General features: G+C 56.5%; 6 protein-coding genes across 6 annotated transcripts; 3 read left to right on the top strand and 3 right to left on the bottom strand.

Moving 5' to 3' along the window:
• Nucleotides 1–708: 708 nt before the first annotated feature.
• On the top strand, nt 709–3,847 carry C8A04DRAFT_9252 (protein transport protein sec39; the record flags this gene model as incomplete). The annotated part of the gene is made up of 3 exons (XM_062785414.1): nt 709–2,248; nt 2,305–2,461; nt 2,512–3,847. 3 exons carry the CDS (start codon nt 709–711, stop codon nt 3,845–3,847), a joined length of 3,033 nt encoding a protein of 1,010 aa, XP_062640615.1.
• Nucleotides 3,848–5,551: 1,704 nt separating this feature from the next.
• On the bottom strand, nt 5,552–8,029 carry C8A04DRAFT_34431 (uncharacterized protein; the record flags this gene model as incomplete). Its single annotated transcript, XM_062782822.1, has 4 exons — nt 5,552–5,619; nt 5,671–5,836; nt 5,981–7,401; nt 7,528–8,029. 4 exons carry the CDS (start codon nt 8,027–8,029, stop codon nt 5,552–5,554), a joined length of 2,157 nt encoding a protein of 718 aa, XP_062640614.1.
• Nucleotides 8,030–9,113: 1,084 nt separating this feature from the next.
• On the top strand, nt 9,114–10,617 carry C8A04DRAFT_9185 (uncharacterized protein; the record flags this gene model as incomplete). The annotated part of the gene is made up of 6 exons (XM_062785390.1): nt 9,114–9,272; nt 9,326–9,394; nt 9,459–9,503; nt 9,564–9,580; nt 9,651–10,478; nt 10,569–10,617. The coding sequence occupies 6 exons, from the start codon at nt 9,114–9,116 to the stop codon at nt 10,615–10,617; spliced, it is 1,167 nt and encodes a 388-aa protein (XP_062640613.1).
• Nucleotides 10,618–11,393: 776 nt separating this feature from the next.
• C8A04DRAFT_34429 (uncharacterized protein) lies at nt 11,394–13,067 on the bottom strand (the record flags this gene model as incomplete). Its single annotated transcript, XM_062782821.1, has 1 exon — nt 11,394–13,067. The coding sequence occupies one exon, from the start codon at nt 13,065–13,067 to the stop codon at nt 11,394–11,396; it is 1,674 nt and encodes a 557-aa protein (XP_062640612.1).
• Nucleotides 13,068–13,677: 610 nt separating this feature from the next.
• Nucleotides 13,678–14,589, bottom strand: C8A04DRAFT_25044 (nucleoside diphosphate kinase; the record flags this gene model as incomplete). Its single annotated transcript, XM_062779411.1, has 7 exons — nt 13,678–13,871; nt 13,953–14,018; nt 14,074–14,118; nt 14,178–14,236; nt 14,289–14,332; nt 14,389–14,419; nt 14,570–14,589. 7 exons carry the CDS (start codon nt 14,587–14,589, stop codon nt 13,678–13,680), a joined length of 459 nt encoding a protein of 152 aa, XP_062640611.1.
• Nucleotides 14,590–15,797: 1,208 nt separating this feature from the next.
• Nucleotides 15,798–18,848, top strand: C8A04DRAFT_25043 (2 subunit alpha glucosidase; the record flags this gene model as incomplete). Its single annotated transcript, XM_062779410.1, has 2 exons — nt 15,798–15,882; nt 15,961–18,848. 2 exons carry the CDS (start codon nt 15,798–15,800, stop codon nt 18,846–18,848), a joined length of 2,973 nt encoding a protein of 990 aa, XP_062640610.1.
• Between the last annotated feature and the right edge of the window lie 374 nt (nt 18,849–19,222).

Genomic DNA, 19,222 nt, shown 5'->3' with positions numbered 1-19,222 from the left:
TTTGAATTGGCAGTTCGAGGTGTGCGCCAGGGTGATGGCTCGATGTCGTCGGTGTTGAAGTTGGGTGCACAGACAGTGGGAGCTTCGTTTTCTTGGCATTACGCCACATTGACAGCCACAGCGCCACATCTCGATTTCGCCCAACTCCTGAGTTACTCTGACAACTTGCCTATTCTCTTGCAGTACACAGTAAACATAATCTCATTGGGGAACTATCCCCATTATTCGATGGAAAACATGAAAAATTACCAGGTTGACGGACAAAGCATGTATAGCGCACATGTTGGGCCAAAAACAGCTGTGTGCAAGACGCAAGGGAATAAGTCACAGAACCATTAGAAGGTTCGACTCTGTTAGCTTCAAGTCAGTTTAACTTAACACTCCAATAACTTGAGACCTCCAGGCTTGCTCCCACTCTTTCTACCCCCAGGAAAGATTGGAACTGGAAGCACTCTCTGTAAGAGATCACTGGTCGTATGTTCAAGTGTAAGTGCTAAAGTGGGCCTCGAATTGGCGGGGCCTGCTTGAGTGCATCCCAACGGCCAACCCCTGCAACCTGGCAAATGCCAAGCCAGAATGTGTTCATTGTCGTTGTCACCTTGGAATTTGTGAAGCTTCAAACACAATAAACCAGCCATGCGACGGTTCGCTAGAACACCGATATCCCTTTAACCCGCACCCCCTCCTTCCGTCCGCAGAGATTTAGAAATGTCACTCCTACTCTCCCCAGCCAAGCTGGTGCTGCTGGCCGTGCATTGCGCCGTTAACGGCGACATCGACAGCCTAACCACCCTCGCTGGGCGCCACACCAATGTCCTCCGAAAAGACCTGCTACTCCGGATCCTCCTGACCTACCTCCCCGAAACGCTACCGTCCAGCCGCTACATCGACCTAATCCGATATCTCGGAAGCGGCGACTTCCCCGACCCGACGAATGCTGAAGTAGATTGCTCAGCCGTAGAGGACCTCGAGGAGGACCAAGCAGCCAAGAAGGTCAGGAAGCTCCGGCTGCTTCCCTTGACGCTACCCGAGACACAAGACACAGACAGCTCTATCTCGACCGCCAGCGAAGACTCCCTTTCGCTATTCCTCCTACGCCGCTCATACAAAGTAGACGAAGAGGCCGGGCTACTCGACGAGCTCCCAGCGCTGCTCCTCCCCTTCCTCAACCACTCGCCACACATACGCTCCCTCTTAGTCTCGGCCGTCCTACCCCTCCTCCGGCGAAACTGTGAATACTACCCGCAAGACCCCATCTCCTACGCACTGCACGACTTTGAGCAGCTCCCGGACCGAGTTGCCGTCAACTTGCTTCTGTCCCACACCGGAACACACGCCAACGGTTTGGCGGCTGTGGGACGGGATTTGAGAGGGCTCATTGGGCCGTGGCTGACGGGGGATAAGAGGTGGAAGCAACCAAGGCATCGGGATACATTGGAGTCGCCGCCGGCCGGGAAAGAGACGGCAGAAGGCGTGGAGGAGGTGCCATGTCCCGGGTGGGACGAAGTGCTGCGTTGGTTGACGACACAAGCGTCGAGGAACTGGAGGATAGCCGTCAACGCGGTGCAGCAATGGGATGGGTCGGGCGATGCGGATCTGGCGGATTGGGGGTCCTTGACGCTGAGTGACACGCAGCGGGAGTACATGGAGGGGAGCTATGCGCGTGCGGCGTTGGCGTCGGCGTATCTGATCCCAGAGGCATCCCTGGACGCGCTGGATGGTGCCTACAACATCATCAGTCGAGTTGCCGAGCTCCGCGACCTGACGCCGATATCCCCGCTGACTTCCGAACTAGCCGTTCTTCCGCCGCTGACGGAACAGATTCCCGAGGACCTCGCCATCGCTAGGAACACGACGTATATGCGCAACGATTTGCTGTCAGCCTTCAACCCTTTGACAACACCATCCGACGCTTCTACGGCCCTCCTCCAAGCCCTCACGCTCAGCGCGCATATTCTCACCAAGGCCGGCTGCCCGTGCACGATTCGGCGGGCTGGTGAGCTGGCGCTGTTGCGGGACGAGCGGGAGCAGAAAGCCGAGTTTTCTAAGCTGATTCACACGCTGGGCAACAATGGGCCGAAAACGGACGACAAGTTTTGGATGAAGGCGCGAGATGATATTTTGTGGCTGCGGGACTGGGGCGCGGAGGATAGTTGGTCGTCGGAGGGGGTGCCGCGGGGTGTGTTTGGGCAGATTAAGCGGGAGTTTTTGGAGGTGGAGGTGCTGAAGGTGTTGTTGTCGAATACTCGTAGGTTTGCCGTCACGATAGATGGATCAGGATCAAGTGCTAACTGGTGAGGTAAGGGTATTCGCTTGCGCGGTCGATATATGAGGACGGTACAGACCAGCCCCTGGATCGGAAACTCTTGCAGGACACGATTTTTGCGACGGCGATGACTGCTTATGACAATGCTTCGAATCCGAATCGCACGCGAGGTGGTCTCAAGAAGTGTGACGAGATGTACGTCTGCCCTATGTCCTATCCCGTTCATCCCTCCTAACAATTCACAGGATCAAGGCTTTCCCCAAGACGATCGAAAAGTCAGACGCTCACGCGAAGAGGATTGAGGCCCTGCTCCGGGCGACACACTCCCTCGGCGACTACCGCCTCGTTCTCAAGCAAGGAGAGCCTTTCACACCCGTAGTGCTCCGCGTCCATGCCGATCCAATATCTATTGTTGGTAAGATCCTCGAGCAAAATCCCAAGAGCTACACGCAGCTCCACGACTTCCTTTCCCTCGGCACCCACATGGTCGAAGCCGGTCTCACAGCCCCCACCAAAATCACCCCCCTCACCTCCGAAGAAGAATCCGCCCATCGTCTCACGGCCTCGCAACGCATCACAGCCATGTGCATCGACGCAGCCCTGGCCGAAGACGACTTCGAGACGGCCTACTCCTACGTCGTCAACCGTCTCCCGGACACCCCAAACCCCGCGAGCCAGACCCCCGACGACTATTCCTGGAAAGCGGCCCTCCAAGCAGGCAAATACCGCCGCAACGCACACACCCTCCCAGGCTCTACCACCGGCATCGGCGGCGGCCTCTCCAGCGCCAACGCCGACGTGCGCCACCTCGAGCAGCGCATCGAGTGTCTCGCCACCGCCCTCCGCGTCGCGCCGGTGTCCGACCTCCAAGAAATCGTCAACGCCTTCCGCCGCGCCGAGGAGGAACTCGAGGTCCTCGTGCGCGAGGAACAAGCAGAAGAAGACGAGTGGGACGCCCGAGGCGACAGTCTCGTCCGTCCCGGCAGCGGCATCAACCACACATCCGTCATGCCCGGCGGCTTCCACAACCAAACAACCACCAACTCAAAACCCCAACCACCCCGCACATTCCTCCCCTCCCGAGCACCCGCCCCCCATGCATCCCACGCATCCTCCCACGCCCGCCGCCCCAGCCGCACAGCCGCCACCGACGAAGACGCAGCTCCCATGTCCCTCTTCGACCTCAGCCGCGCCAGCGTGCTCTCCGCCCAGCGCAACCTCTCTGCTCTCTCCGGTCTACGCTCCTCAGCCGCTGCTGCTGCTGGCGGTCTTGGCGGGCGGCTGACACGGCATCAGAATGCTCACAGCACCAATACTAATGCTAAAAACAAGGCAATACCCGCCGGGTCAGGATATGAATACGACACGGAGGGCAGTGCGCGCGGGAGCGCAGACCTGTCGCGGCCGATGTCGGCGGCGTCGGGGGAGATGGGGATGGGGAGTAGTGGTGGGACGGAACGGGTAAGGAAGAGGGATCAGTTGAGGGAGGCGGCGATGGGGACGCTTGTTTCGGGGGTGGGGTGGTTGGTTGGGGCGCCTGCGCCCGGGACGGGGGCGGGGCAGGAGAGGGAGAGGGAATAAGGGACAAGAGAGGGAGAGGGAATAAGGGACAAGAGAGGGAATGAGGAAGAGGTAAAAAGGAGATAACGGGGGGTTATCTACGGAGATGATGGCGGGGTTGGTAGATGGTTGGTAGATGGTTGGTAGATGGTTGGTAGAGAGAGAATACCCCGAACAAACCACCATGACATGACATAGTCCTGAGAACAAGCAACAACACCAACCGATCCGCCAGATATTAAACTCAGCCGGTGCTGTACCATCTCAACGCCGAGGATCCAAGATATTAACTCCTAGGATAAAGGTTGTGCTAAAAAAAAAACACATCCAGCGGTATAACCGCTATACACCTCGGGATCTTTTAAAGACAACCTGTCGTCACATACCCTGATCCCTGATATTTACACCTCCCTAATGGACTATACCATCCATCCTCTCCTAGTTGGTATCTCTACGGGCGCATTAAATATAGAGAGGTTCTCATTTCTTAAACATCCCAGCGTCCAGTCCAGCTGCAAGATTGATACCCGCCCGCTACACAGGATCCGGACTGAAAAGACTAAGAAGAAGTAGATCTAGGTTGAGCAAGCGGTAGCAAATTAATAAATACAGAAACGGAAGAAGAAACACGATGCAGGATAATAAGCAAAGGGGTCAAGAGACAGTGTAAAGTTTAAGATAACGCAACTTAAGACAACCCAGATCGAAACGAGGTGACGTTAAAGGATGTTAACTAAAATAAAGTTAAGCCAAATAAAGTCAAGTCAAGTACAGGGAAGTAAAGTAAACTAAAGCCAAAAACTCATAAGTCAAACGGTAAACCGCTTAGAGGCCTGGACGTATAGACAAGAACTGCAAATCAAGAAGGCAGAGTAAACCTAAAAGAAAACCACTACATTAGCTAATACACAGGCACACGAGCTAGCTCTGGCTCTATAACCTACCCTTTCCGTTTTATCTCCATGACGATCTTACTTCCCGTTAACACCTTAACGCTGTACTTTACGCCCTTTCTCTTTTTATTCTTGTCCCCCGAACTGGACAGTCACTGTGCCTTATATTGACCATTTACCAGTTACCATTTACCACTTACCATTCACTATGCCATTCACCTTTAACCATGTGCCTGCCATTCACCGTATCATTCACCACTCACTCACTCATCACCACTCACCATCACAACTCAAGTAAAAAACCGGCAAAAAAAGACCTACAAAAACTCAAAACATTGTTGTTCTTACAAATACAAATCTCCGCTCTACCCTATCTCAGGCTCTTTCCTTTCCATTCCTTTCCTTTCATTCCCAGCCTTTTGACGCCCCACCCCGCCCTATTCCGTCCGTCCGTCTACTCGAATAAATTCGAGAGAGAAAAGAAAAAAGAAAAACCCTGTCTGTGAACTCTGCTTGTAATACCTAGGCTCCTGTCTTGATGCCCAGTGTTGTAGTGGCTAGGCTACGTCATATAGATAGGAAGATAACCAGGGGCCGGTGTGGCCATCTCCGAGACAGAGAGACGAGCTAGAAAAGCAGAGAGATAGAAAGGAAAAGAAGCAATCCCGTTCTGGTTGCTTGTATAACGCAAGGCAAATACTGCGATGCCGCGGTTCGCTGAAGAAGTACAGACCACTTGCTGAGGGCCGAGTAAATCAGCTAGTCGAGAAACCCCGACGAAACCACAGCCAAAAAACAACGGCCGGGCAGACACCACAACAAGACGAGACCCTCACTCAGAGTCCGAGTCCCCGTCCATACCCAGGAGCGTCTTGTCGACATCATCCAGCTCATCCTCGCCTTCATCACCGTCACCGTCACCGTCACCGTCTCCATCGCCGTCGCCATCACCATTCTCATCACCGTGCTCGTCGCCATTGTCATCGCCATCGTCACCATCATCGCCGTCGCCAAGACCCAGTAGACCTTTATCCACCTCATCCAAGTCATCCGCGTCGTCCATCGGTGTATCACCATTAGTGTCGACCGTAGCAGCACGTGCTTGTTGATGGCGTGACTGCGACTGTGATTGCGACTGCGACAGAGCCGATGATGCGCGGCCATTGGCCTGGTACGATCCGCGTCCACGACCACGTCCACTACCACGGCCGCGACCCCGGCCTCGACCACGCCCGGAACCACGACGGCGGGCCTGGATGACGAGTTCTATCTCGTCGTTCTCGTTCTCCTCCTCTGTCTCGGCCGGGTCGATGAGCATGTCCTTGTTGGAGGGCGAGTCGTCGGCGTCATCGTCAAAGTCGTCTTCGTCGTTGTCGGCCCGGCGGCTTCCGGCCGGCTTGGGCCGCTTCACGGGCTGGATGACGCCCAGCTCCGGCCCCTCGTGGAGCTCCCAGCGGTCGAGTCGACGCACAGTACGGCGGAAGGCAGCGGCGTAGGAGCTAGCCTGCTCGCCAAAATCGTCCGGCTCGTCCGTGAGCTGCGCTAGACCGCCGTAGCCACGCTCACGAAGGCGCTTCTTGCTGTTCTCGCTGGCCCCGGCACCATTAGTACCTTGCTTGCCATTGTGCGAGGGCGGCAGGATCTCGTCATCATCGCTATCTTCGAAGGGGTCTTGCATCTGGGCAAGACGCGGTAGGGCACGGAGAACCGCGCCGTCGCCACGTCGGTCTTTGCGCGCCTGATGATGCTTGCGGCGGATGCCACGGTCGAGAATGTACTCGACGCGCTGAGAGCGGTTGCGCTCGACGGCAATCTGGTGGGCTGTCGGCGGGCGGGGTTTGCGCGCTACGACGCCCTCCATCATGCGGTCGGCAGCGGGGGACGAGCCGTCAAAGACCTGGTACTTGAGCGAGTGCGGGCCACGCCGTCCCATGCTCCCGAATACGCCGCTCTGCCGGCCGAGGGCGCGGGGCGGCGGGGTCGATCTGACACTGTCGAGGTCGCTCTCGTTCTTGGAGGGCCGAATTCTCGGCAGGATGCCTGTGGTCGGGCCGACCTCCTCGCCAGCTGGGAAGCCTCGACCACGGCCACCGCCACGTTTCGTCTGGCTGTCGGCCATGAACTGCTGGTCGGCCTCGATAATCTTAGCACGCATCTTCTGCTTGGCGTAACCAAAGTCAATCTCCTCCTGTGTGTCAACGTTCTCCAACGCGGCATCTTCCTCCGACAGCAGCTCCAGGCGCGGGACGCCCTGGTTCGCAACGTCGACGCCATAGTCCACACCGGCCCCAAACGGGTTCTCCTCGCATCCTTCCTCGGTGAAGTCGGACTCTAGATAAAACCACATGAGCCAGAGGAACGCCCGGGCACGGCTCTCGCTGCTGTACTTGAACTTCATGACGAGGTCGTGGAACTCTTGGGACGGGGGGAAGTGCAGCTCTGCAATCTTGGGGGCGGCCTGGCAAATGAGGAAGAGTAGGTTCACGGGGTTCGTCCGCGGGACATCGAGGGCCTTGATGTCGTCGAGGGACGAGGGCTCGATGCGGTCGTCGGAGCCGCCCTTGAGGATGGACTTGAGTCGGGGGGCATCTTGAAGTTGTTTGTAGGCGTGCGGGTCTTGCCGGGCCTGCAGTGAAGGAATCGCGTGGTATGTGCGGAGCTGGGCCCGCATCTCGGGGAAGACTAATGGGATGAAAGCCGTCAGCATTAAGAGCGGGGATTGATCAAACCAAGAGAAAGAAAGAAAGAAAAACAAAGCGAGAAGCAAAGCGAGAAGCAAGGCCGAAAGAGAGAGAAAGCAATACGCACAGTTAAGAGTGGTGTTCATCCGGCCAATGTTGACCAACAGACAAACCATCGCCATGCCCTTCGCGGCTTCACGATCACTAAGCAGTTTGTCGCGAAGGACCTTGCTGGTCTTGCTGCTTCGGGACATGGTATCAATGTAGAGGTCGGCAAAGCACTGCTTGCCGATGCGATCCTTCTCGTAGCTGTTTGTGAACACCTTGGCCTCATTGTCGAACACGGCCTTGAGGAAGTCGAACTGGATGTCCTTACGCCAGAGCGGCTCGCCGTCTTCTTTCTTCAGGTGCCTGATCTTGCCAATGGGGTTGCCATTGGGACCGTCGTCGCCGCCTCCGCGCCCGCGCTTCTTACCGCGACCTTGCCGCTCGGAAGGCTCCGGCGTCGCCATCATTCGGGTATCGTCATCTTCGGTCTGGGCGGTCATGAATGACCTCTCGATATGGGCCGGCGGCGAGCTCGCCGGTTCGATGTCGGACATCAGCGCCGTCGAGTTCGGCGTCGCCATAGTGATGGCTGAATGTCCCGGGTTCGAAAGCCGGGTGTAAATGTAATCGCGATGTTAATGACGGATTGGCGATAACGTTAGTCAAAGAAAGGGCAGCGCGAGTCGCGAATCGTAAATTGGGGAAGCCGGAATTGGCCGGTATTGGAAATGGCAGTGGCTGCCTGCGAATTTAAGGGCTGAGGATGTGTTCGTGGTAGGTGTTGCTCATCGGGAAAGCAGTGCACCGGGAATGCACGCGCGCAACGATGAAATAATCAACGATCAAATCGCTTGCGCCCGGTTTGGGAATCAGATGTTGGCCGGAGAAAGAAGAAAGAATGACGAGAATCGGCACGGTGATTCAAAATGCAGGTGGGCGGACCAGCGGGGTTGTGCGGTCGCGTTAAATCGGCAGCAAAAAGGTTTGCAGCTGATTTCGTTGGAATGGGAAGGCACAGGTGCCTGCCACAAGTTGGCTCACGTTTACCGAAGGCATCGCGTCGTCGCAAGGTTAATCGCAATGTTCCCGTTTGGCGATCCAGGATCCATGCCGCGAGGTGGGGCCAGCGCAGGACAGCACAGCGCACGGACCAGATGGCACAGTTGTACTGAGTAGACGGGAAGACGGGGCATTGAAAGCCGAACAGCTCGTTGAGGGTGATCAAAAACATCCATCAACAGCTCAGCAAGATTAGCGGTGCAGAGTAATTACATAGTAGAAACCTCGCCTGTTTAAAAATGAAGTACAATTAAAACGGCGGAAGTGTGGTTTTACACGTAGTGCTGACCTCATCGACTATTATCAAATAGCTACGGGCTGGAAAGGATGTAAAATACATGCTGAATGGTCCACTCGAAAACAAGTGTTAGTATTTCGACCTCTAACCGTCATGCCCCTCGGCTTTCGGCAGCGGAGAACCAAGCGCTAGCAAGGATAGAACAACTTTATTGAAGCAGAAATTTCTTGATATTTGGGCCTTTCTGAGCTCTCGGCTCGATTTTGTTCATTTGTACTTTGGGAGCGAACTTACTAAACTGTATTATCCTGACAACTCGGACGGCATTCCGTTATCTAACCCCACGATACACCCGCTCATGATCAACAATGGCCGCCGCAAAGATCCCCGTCATCGACCTCTCGGGCGAGGACCAAACCCAAGTCGCTAAGGAGCTGGTCGAGGCTGCGATTGAGCATGGCTTTGTTTATCTGAAAAATACCGGCCAGGACATTCCCGTTGAGGCTATCGACGAAGCATTTGAGATGGTATGTAATCAACCTCAGATAAGAGAGTAGAGCGAATATTGATATGGGTATAGTCCAAGAAGCTATTCGATGCACCCCTGAGTGAGAAGCAGGCCTGCACGATCCAAAAGAACAACCGAGGCGTATGTCAAGTCGACTTGTTACAACCCCTGAAAGTCCTTGGAATAGCCAATTAATGTACCGTAGTGGTCAGCCATGAACTACGAGACACTCGACCCAGCAAACCAGCGTGTAAGTCAGCTCCTATCTCTCGCCACATCTCCCACTAAACATCCTACTAACCCTTCCCAGGTCGGCGACTTCAAAGAGTGAGTACCTCACCTCAGCTCAGACCACAAACACACCCACACGTCCCCATACTGATAGTAAATCACCCAGAGCCTTCAACTTCGGCGAATTCCTCTCCCACAAAGCCCAACAACCCCTCCCACCAACCATCCTCCCCTCCGAACCCCGCATCAGCGCCTTCCGCGACCTCTGCTACCACCTCTCCCTCAAACTCACCACCCTCCTCGGCGCCGGCCTCCAAGTCACGCCCCCATCCTTCTTCACCACCGCCCACCTCCGTTCCCAAGGTCCCTCCGGCACCATCCTCCGCTTTCTCCGCTATCCCCCGCGCGCTGCCCTCACCATTACCACCACCGAACCAGCAGACAACAACAACAACAACAACAACAACAACAACAACAACAACAACGACCCCCAACCCCAAAGCGAAGACGTCCGCGCAGGCGCCCACTCAGATTACGGCTCGCTGACGCTCCTCTTCCGTCTGCGCGGTCAGCCTGGGTTGGAGATCCTGCTGCGCGACGGCAAGACGTGGTCGGCTGTCCCCGTGGTGCCGCCGGGCACGGAGAATGACCCGGCGCCGCCGGTGCTGGTGAATATTGGGGATTTGCTTTCGTATTGGACTAATGGGCTGTTGAGGAGTACCGTGCATCGGGTTGTTTTTCCTTCTGCTGCTAGCTCTCATGCGCCCGGAGGGGATGAAGCTGGGAATAAGGGGGGCGAGGGAGGGAATGGAGTCCAAGGGGAGGTGGACCATGGCACGCGGTACTCGATTGCATACTTTTGTCATCCGTTTGGGGGCGCCGAGCTGGGGCCGGTGCCGAGTGAGAGGGTGAAGGGGTATAAGGGGGGGTTGGCGGAGGGGAATCCGTATGCTGAGCGGAGGGTCATGACGGCGGATGAGCATTTGATGATGAGGTATGTTTTTTTCTGTCTCATTTTCCCCCTTTTTTGGCTGCTTGGGGGTGAGTTGGTGGGCTGGGGAGCGTATGCTGACAGTGAGAACAGATTGAAGGCGAGTTATGCTCAGTTGTATGAGGGCAAGGATAAGGAGTAGAGCTATTGAAGATGGTCTTATATTCTGGGATTTGAGATGTTGGTAATGTCGAGGAGCAGCTTTTAATCTGCGATACTCTGGACCAGTTGCCTACATAGCAATTCAACACCCTCCACCAAAATAGGGACCGATTATTTGACAATTTACATCTCTTCAAATCTCCAAACATACAACCTAGCTGTATATAACCTTCGATTCTCCTATTATGTTTTTAAGATGGTTTTGACGACAAAAAGTATATTTCTTTAAGCAAAAAAAAAAAAAAAAAAGCTCACCGCCCACGTCCTCCAGCGAGGACGTGAACAGCTACGAAAATCCCGAAGAAAATCCCGAAGAATTTTGCTGTAGTGCCCCCTCCCTGAATCGAACTTAGGAAGGGGAGAAAGCGGGCGCGCTCGGTGCGGCCCACGCCCCCCCAAATACACCATCGGCGGTTGGGCATTTGTCGGATGGGGGGGCTGTTGGAAACTGGGAGCTGATGGGTGGGTTATAAAGGGCCATTGGGAGGGAGGGCAGGTGCGTGGTATAAGCGGGACTATCTTGGGGAGTCAGCCCTTGAGTTATAGGAATCTCGAAATCAATTTCGTAGGGAATTACATTTCATTCAGCATTGTCTCTGCTGCTCTAGCTCCAAGTCTATTCTCTATTCTTATGGATGGTTGATTTTGTGGGCGGCTTAGGAGGCTTGGTAATCCCAACTGGCCTCGCTCTTTCGCTAAGAACTAGTCTCTCTCTCCCGTTACAGTATTTCTCGCTACACTTCTCTGCCCGACTGACTACACCCCAATCTCCCCCATCTTCTCATCCCTCTCCTTCCGTCTCGCCTTCCGGCTCCCCGACCCCTGCGTCTTCTGCAACTGCTCGCGCCTCTCCTGCTTCCGCGCCTTCTTATCCACCGCCCCAATGACCTTTTGTTCCTTGCCCAGCGGGTACTGCGCCGCGGCCGCCGCCTCGTCCGCCTCGGTCCACTCCATGGGCAGCACGGCAAACACGAGATACGACGTGTGCGTCTTGATCTCTGGCTCGCCGCGCGTGATGAGTCGGCCTTCGAGCCAGGGTGCTGTGCTGGCTGTCGTCGTCGTCGTCTTCTCCTCGAGGGGATTCCTAGCCCCGTTGGTCTTGGTGTTCCCCACAACAGGCACCTCCTCATCCCCAGAATCCATATCCTCATCCCCATCCTCCCCCCTAGGCTTAGCCGCATGCTCCCGAAACCTCGCCTCAATCTCCGCCAGCCGGGTAATCGCCTCCTCGACATCATGCGCCGAGTTGTTGACGCCCCGCTCAAAGTTGAGGTTCAGCCCGACCCGCTCGCGCGAGGTGTGGTACTTACGGTTCGCAACCTCCACCATCTCGATGTCTACCCACCCGAGCCGACGCATCGCTGATACCGTGCGGGTGACTTGCTCGATGCAGGGGGAGAAGGTGCAGAGGTGCACGCTTTTGCGGGGGTTTAACGGGGATACCCATTCGGGGTCGGCTTTCCCGGATGGAGAGGTGTCGGTGGTGTAGGTCGGTTTGGTGGTGGGTGCGGGCTTCCGTCGGGAGAGGTGATGAAGCGCTTCCCAGGGCGCAGGCAAATCCAGAAACACAGCATCCGCCTCCGGGCTCTTCCCACCATCCACCAAGAACCCACCTCCATACACATCACGATGTGTCAAATGCACCAACCGCTCCATCCCATGGTCCCTAAGCTCCTTCTTCATCTTGTGGTACCGTTCCTCATGAAACTCAAAACTGAACACCTTCCCCTTCCGTGGCCCACTAGCCCTAGCCCCCTCTTCATCCACCACCGGATACCCATTATACACCGCCCGCACCGACGCATGCGTGAAGCTCCCGCTGCCAGCGCCCGCTTCGATGAGTGTCGACCCGGGCCGTGCGCGTATACGGTGGAGGATGTAGCTGTAGTCGGGGGTGTAGACCACTTGGGTGCGATGTGGCAGACTGCTGGTCCACAGCTCGGGAGTTGGCGGGAGGACGTGGATGAACCCGCTCGTGTCGGCCACTACTTTCTTCACCACTGCTGTGTCTCCACCACCACCAGTCCCAGTCCCATCCTCACCTTCCTTCCCCCCCTTCCCCCCCTCAGTATTTCCCCCCTCAGCATCCCCCCCCTCGCGGTCCCCATCCCCCTCGGGCTCACCCTCCCTCTTCCTCTTCCTCCCCCTCGACCCCGTATCCACCTTACTAGCCCTAATCTGCGATCCCCACGGTACACCCAACATAGTGGAATGCGGGAAGGATCCGTACCGAGTATTGACGACGGCGCCCTCTGCGTAGCCATCGTGTGCGCCGGCGGCCGGTTGTAGGTATACGGGGAGGAGGTTATCCCGGGAGAGTTGGAGGATGGCGAGGGAGTTGGGGGTGGTGTGGGGGCCCGGGGAGAGGAAGGGGGAGATTGTTCTTGGGGTTGAGCCCGGGGCTGCTGTTGGTGGTTTTAACGACGACATGGTGGCTGTCGTTTTGTGTGTATGTTATTTTCTTTAGGTGTGTTCTCGCTCTATGTGTCGGTGGCAAGTGTCATCGGTCGGCGAAGGGCTGTGGGTGTCTCTTTTTCGGGGTTCTCTTGTTTTCAGGTTTCTTTTAGTTCGTGAACAGCGACGCGACGCGGTTGTGAGGTAGAAGTGGGATGGTGCTTGGAAAAAAAGTTCCAAACGAAAATTCCCCAATTGAGCAAATGTGGGGTGTGTGGGGTGTGGGGTCCCAACTGCTTTAACTGTCGAAACATTCAAGAAAACGCTGGGAGTGACCCAGCAATAATTACTAAATAACCCATAAACTTTGGTACCCGGCCTTGTCTCCATGATGACTTAGGGTTCCGAAGTCAAGAAAGAGGGCGAATTGGTATGAATAACGCTCTCACAATATCAGGATGGTAACATGGTTGTATTTACTGTATTCGACACATCTCACAGCAGTCAGGTCATCAACAAATAGCATGGCAACTCTTCACATTTTTCTTAGATGCAAGAGACACAATCTACTATGACCAACTAGAGCTCACCTATCCGTAAACCCTCAGCTGTCCACGATTGTGACGAGATTACTCGTAGAGAGCATTTACTCGTAGAGCCAGCTGGCCTGGGCAGAGTTCCAGGCGAGGAGCTCATCCTTCTTGAACCACAGGGCAATCTCCTTCTCGGCGCTCTCGACGCTGTCGGAGCCGTGGCAGACGTTGCGGCCGGTCTGGAGGCAGAAGTCGCCACGGATGGTGCCGGGGGCGGAGGAGAGGGGGTTGGTAGCACCGAGCATGACTAGACGAGAGGGGTATGTCAGTGGGTTGTTTGGGAAAGGGGTGTTTGGGAAGGGGGTTTAGTGGGCTCAGGGGTCCGTACCGCGGCCGGTCTTGACGGCATCAAGACCCTCCCAAACCATAGCGACGATGGGGCCGCTGTTCATGTCTATTCGAGGTATCAGCAGGTGAATGTGTAGAGGTAGACTAGGTAGGGGGCGTACAGTTGACGAGGCCAGCGAAGAAAGGCTTGGAGGAGAGGTCGGCGTCTACGAATCCGTCAGTATGATTAGCTATTAATGGTTGTTGAATGCGGGCTAAAACATACAGTGCTTCTCGAGGTGCTCCTTGCCGGGGGTGACCAGCTTCAGGGCAACGAGCTTGAAGCTACACCGCAACGTTAGCATGACACGGGGAATGAGGGAGTCAGGCTCCTTACCCGCGGGTCTCGAAGCGAGAGATGATGTTGCCAACAAGTCCACGCTGCATTGGAGTTAGCATTGGCCAATGTCAGAAAGCATAGCGAGAGACCGTCTTACCTGGACGCCATCAGGCTTGATGGCAATGAAGCTATCTCCATGTCAGCCAAGTTGCTGCCAAATGGCGGGGTAAAAAAACATCGGAAAGACGCGGATGGCGGGGTAATCGAGGGGCATTGAGGGCAACTCGAAAAAACCAGCAAAAATAGGGGGCAAGGCAAGCAGCAGAAGAAAAACTCACGTCCGCTCGGTGGTCGACATCTTGACGGGTGCTTGAGGTTTTGCAGGTGGTTGCAGAACTGGTTGATCGGGAGCAAGTTGCGGAGAGAGGGGAGGTTGAGGAATTTGTGGCGAGAGGGTCGAACAAGAAATGTCCGGAGTAGGGGGTGGCCGTCCACAGAGGAGCTCGCGGGTGGGGTTGCCGAAAAAATAAACCAACAACATGCAGAGGGCCAGACCACCCAAGGTTAGGTATCCATACATACGATCGAAACGGACGACGAAGCTCTCGCGCTCCCGAGATCTGGGCCGTCGCTGGCCGGCGGGCTCGTCCCCGCTGATCATCTTTCTTTGCCGTGCCTCCATTCTCTGCTCTTTTGTTTTTGTTTTTCAGTTCTCCCCTGTTTATGATTCTCCTTTTTGGCGGGTTTCTCTGCGCTGCAGGTCAAGCTGATCTCGATCCAGCTTCGACCCGATCAAAACAGACAGTCCGAGATAAAAAGTTCCTGACTGGAACCACAGACGGTGGCTATTAGGTATCAATTGGAGCAACGACAGGTTTCGAGAGCGGAAATGGTGTACTACAACCCAATTTCAACCCATTGAGGTCCTATCTTTTTCGGGACGGTCCGATCTGTTGACGAACCACGATGTCCTTGCCCAGCATGTGGCTTCACACCGCTTCAAATAGGGTGTACAGCGATACTCTGCGATTGTCCAGTAATGGGTCCAACAATAATGATTAACAGCCAATATCATGATATATCTCGACTGCCCACATTTGATACTATTACCCTAGCACCGTCTAGGCTCGACTATTAAGAGCTCCTCGGTCTACGATCGAGTTTGAAGCTCGAGAGAAGCAAAGGAGTAATTACCAGGAATATTCATGTATGCGGCATGTGGGCCCGGATAAAAGGGTGCCGCGAGCTGCAGCCGGTTGCGGGGCGAGCTGCCGCTGCAAGGTGGCCAATCCGCCTGCCGGCTGGGCAGCTTCCAGGGTGTTGTCCTTGATGCTGTCAGTGTAAACTGTGTACACAGTAAATCGTGGAAAACAACACGAACAACCAAACCAGTGGCTCATCAGAAAGCCATTGAGTAACAATCTCCACGGCCCTGGCGGTCTCTCGATGAACCCGACGGCCACACCCCTTTTTACGATCTGATTCCCTTGTGCTTTGACCATTAGCAACAGCTGGCGAGGCCGTGCCCGCTGTGCAAGCGCAGGGCGCGAGAGAGAGCAAGCAAAGATGCACGTCACGGGGCCGCTGTCGTCGAGATGGACGGGATACCTGGGTCTGCTTTCGGCGCTTTCTGCGGCCTTTGCTCCGGCAGGTGAGTTGATTGATGCATAATTTCAATGTTTTAGCGTCTTGAGCAATCCAATTGACCTAACCTGATGCATGTACCTAGTCGCCGTAAAGGAGCATGACTTCAAAAAGTGCCACCAATCCGGGTTCTGCCACCGCAACCGGGCCTTCGCCGACCACGCGCTCGGCTCAACAGGCTGGGAATCACCCTACCACGTCGACGCTAGCTCGGGCTCGTTCCACGACGGACAGTACCAGGCCGTGATCCTGAAGACGATCAACGACGGCGCCGAGACGGTCCGATTGCCGCTTACGATTTCGTTCCACGAGTCCGGCACGGCACGAGTCACGGTCGACGAGGAGAAACGGCAGAAGGGGGAGATTGAGCTGCGGCATGAGAGCAAGGCGAGGAAGGAGAGGTATAATGGGGCCGAGGAGTGGGTGGTTGTGGGGGGGACTACGCTGGATAAGGAGGCGAAGGTTGGGTATGAGGATAAGACGCAGGTTACGGTCAAGTATGGACCGGCGTCCAAGTTTGAGGCTACGATTAAGCTGTCGCCGTTTAGCATTGACTTTAAGCGGGACGGGCACAGCCAGGTCAGGTTCAATGACCAGGGCCTGCTTAATGTGGAGCACTGGCGGCCGAAGATTGAGCAGCCCGAGCCGGAGAAGGCGGAGGGCGAGTCGGCCGAGGAGAGCCAGGAGAGCCCGGTCATCCAGACGGAGGAACAGCCCCAGGGCGAGGACCAGTCGACCTGGTGGGATGAGACGTTCGGCGGAAACACGGACAGCAAACCGCGCGGGCCGGAGAGCATCGGGCTCGACATCTCGTTTGTGGGCTTCGAGCACGTGTTTGGCATCCCGTCGCACGCCAGCTCGCTGTCGCTCAAGCAGACGCGCGGGGGCGAGGGCAACTACGAGGAGCCGTACCGGATGTACAACGCGGACGTGTTCGAGTACATCCTGGACAGCCCGATGACGCTGTACGGAGCGATCCCGCTCATGCAGGCGCACCGCAAAGACTCGAGCGCGGGGGTGTTTTGGCTGAACGCGGCCGAGACGTGGGTGGACATCACCAAGGCGAAGGAAACGAAAAACCCGCTGTCGCTGGGCAGCAGCAAGGCGCGGACCAACACGCACACGCACTGGTTCTCGGAGAGCGGGCTGCTGGACGTGTTTGTGTTTCTGGGGCCGACGCCGCAGGACTTGACGGCGCAATACGGCGAGCTCACGGGCACGACGGCGATGCCGCAGGAGTTTGCGCTGGGCCACCACCAGTGCCGGTGGAACTACGTGTCAGACGACGACGTCAAGGACGTAGACCGCAAGATGGACAAGGCGCGGCTGCCGTACGACGTGATCTGGCTGGACATCGAGTACACGGACGAGAAGAAGTACTTTACGTGGGACAAGCACTCGTTTACGGATCCCGTCGGCATGGGCGAGCAGCTGGACGAGCACGGCCGCAACCTGGTGGTGATCATCGACCCGCACATCAAGAACGTGGCCAACTACGACGTCGTGGCCGAGCTTAAGGCGCAGGAGCTCGGGGTGCAGGACAAGAAGGGCAACCTCTTCGAGGGCTGGTGCTGGCCGGGGTCGTCGCACTGGATCGACGCGTTTAGTCCCAAAGCGAGGGAATGGTGGGCGTCGCTGTTCCGGTACGACCGCTTCGTCGGCACGCTGCCCAACACGCACATCTGGAACGACATGAACGAGCCGTCGGTCTTCAACGGGCCCGAGACCACCATGCCCAAGGACAACCTGCACGCCGGCGGCTGGGAGCACCGCGACGTCCACAACCTCAACGGCATGACCTTCCACAACGCCACCTACCACGCCCTAGTGACACGCCGCGAGGGTGAAGCCGACCGCCGGCCCTTTGTGCTCACCCGCTCGTTCTTCGCCGGCTCGCAGCGCGTGGGCGCCATGTGGACGGGCGACAACCAGGCCGCCTGGGACCACCTCCAGGTGTCCATCCCCATGATCCTGAGCCAAGGCATCTCCGGGTTCCCCTTCTCAGGGGCCGACGTCGGCGGCTTCTTTGGCAACCCCGACAAAGACCTCCTCACCCGCTGGTACCAAGCCGGCGCCTTCTACCCCTTCTTCCGCGCGCACGCGCACATCGACGCCCGCCGCCGCGAACCCTACCTCATCGGCGAGCCCTACACCACCATCATCGGCGCGGCCCTCCGCCTACGCTACAGCCTGCTCCCCTCCTGGTACACCGCCTTCCGCCACGCCCACCTCGACGGCACCCCCATCATCAAACCCCTCTTCTACACCCACCCTGCCTCCGAATCCAGCCTCGCCATCGACGACCAATTCTTCCTCGGCACCACCGGCCTCCTCTCCAAACCCGTCACCAGCCCAGGCCAAACCACCGTCGACATCTTCATCCCGGACTCCGAAATCTACTACGACTACTTCACCTACTCCATCCCCCCGACCGCGAAAGGCAAACACGTCACCCTCGACGCACCCCTGGAATCCATCCCCCTCCTCATGCGCGGCGGCCATGTCTTTGCGCGCCGTGACATCCCCCGTCGCTCGAGCGCTCTCATGCGCTGGGACCCGTACACCCTTGTTGTCGCAGCGCCCAGGAAGGCTACCGACACCGCTGAGGGGGATTTGTATGTCGACGACGGCGACTCGTTTGAGTACCAACAAGGACAATACATCCACCGTCGCTTCCTCTTCGACGGCGCAGCCGGCTCGTTGACCTCAACCGACTACAACGGCCGGGAGGCCACCTCGGAGAAAGAAGAAGGAGAATGGCTCAGCAAGATGAGGTCTGTAAACGTCGACAAGATAGTAGTCGTCGGTGTGCCGGGGAGTTGGAAGGGGAAGACGAGTGTCAAGGTGGAGAGCGAGGGACGGACGTGGGAGGCTAGGGTGGAGGTTACGCCTGCTGAGGGGAGGAGGGCGGGGTTTGCGGTTGTGCGGAAGGTGGGAGTGCCCGTGGGGGGGGATTGGAGGGTTGTTTTTTAGGTTTTTGGTGTAGGTCAACAAGCAGTCTGGGGTGTGAGGGGGGTTGAGAGGGTTGAGGGAGTGAGGAGTGGGCGAGTGAGGCGCGGGGGGTGAATGTGTGAGGGGAGCTAAGGCTTGGAATATATCTGGCTGTGGTGAAGTTGTTTTCTTGTGATCTCGAGAGGGGGGGGGGGTTCTGACTCTGAGTATAGATAGACCTGACCATAAGACCGTTGAAGATGCGTTCTTTTCCTTGTCTGTTTTTGCTTGCCTGCTTGCTTGATTTGCCCGCTTCCCTAGCTGCTTGATTTACCTGCTCCCCTGCTTTAAGGTGGATTTTACCTGCTCCGTTCTTTTGGTGTCTTTCTTCGTGCTGTTGGTTTACCTGCGTTGTT

The sequence above is a fragment of the Dichotomopilus funicola genome (genome assembly GCF_033296635.1).
Source record: "Dichotomopilus funicola strain CBS 141.50 unplaced genomic scaffold C8A04scaffold_4, whole genome shotgun sequence".
Lineage (NCBI taxonomy): Eukaryota > Fungi > Ascomycota > Sordariomycetes > Sordariales > Chaetomiaceae > Dichotomopilus > Dichotomopilus funicola.
The sequence above is the reverse complement of the archived record's forward strand: the minus strand, read 5'-3'. Positions and strand labels throughout refer to the sequence as shown.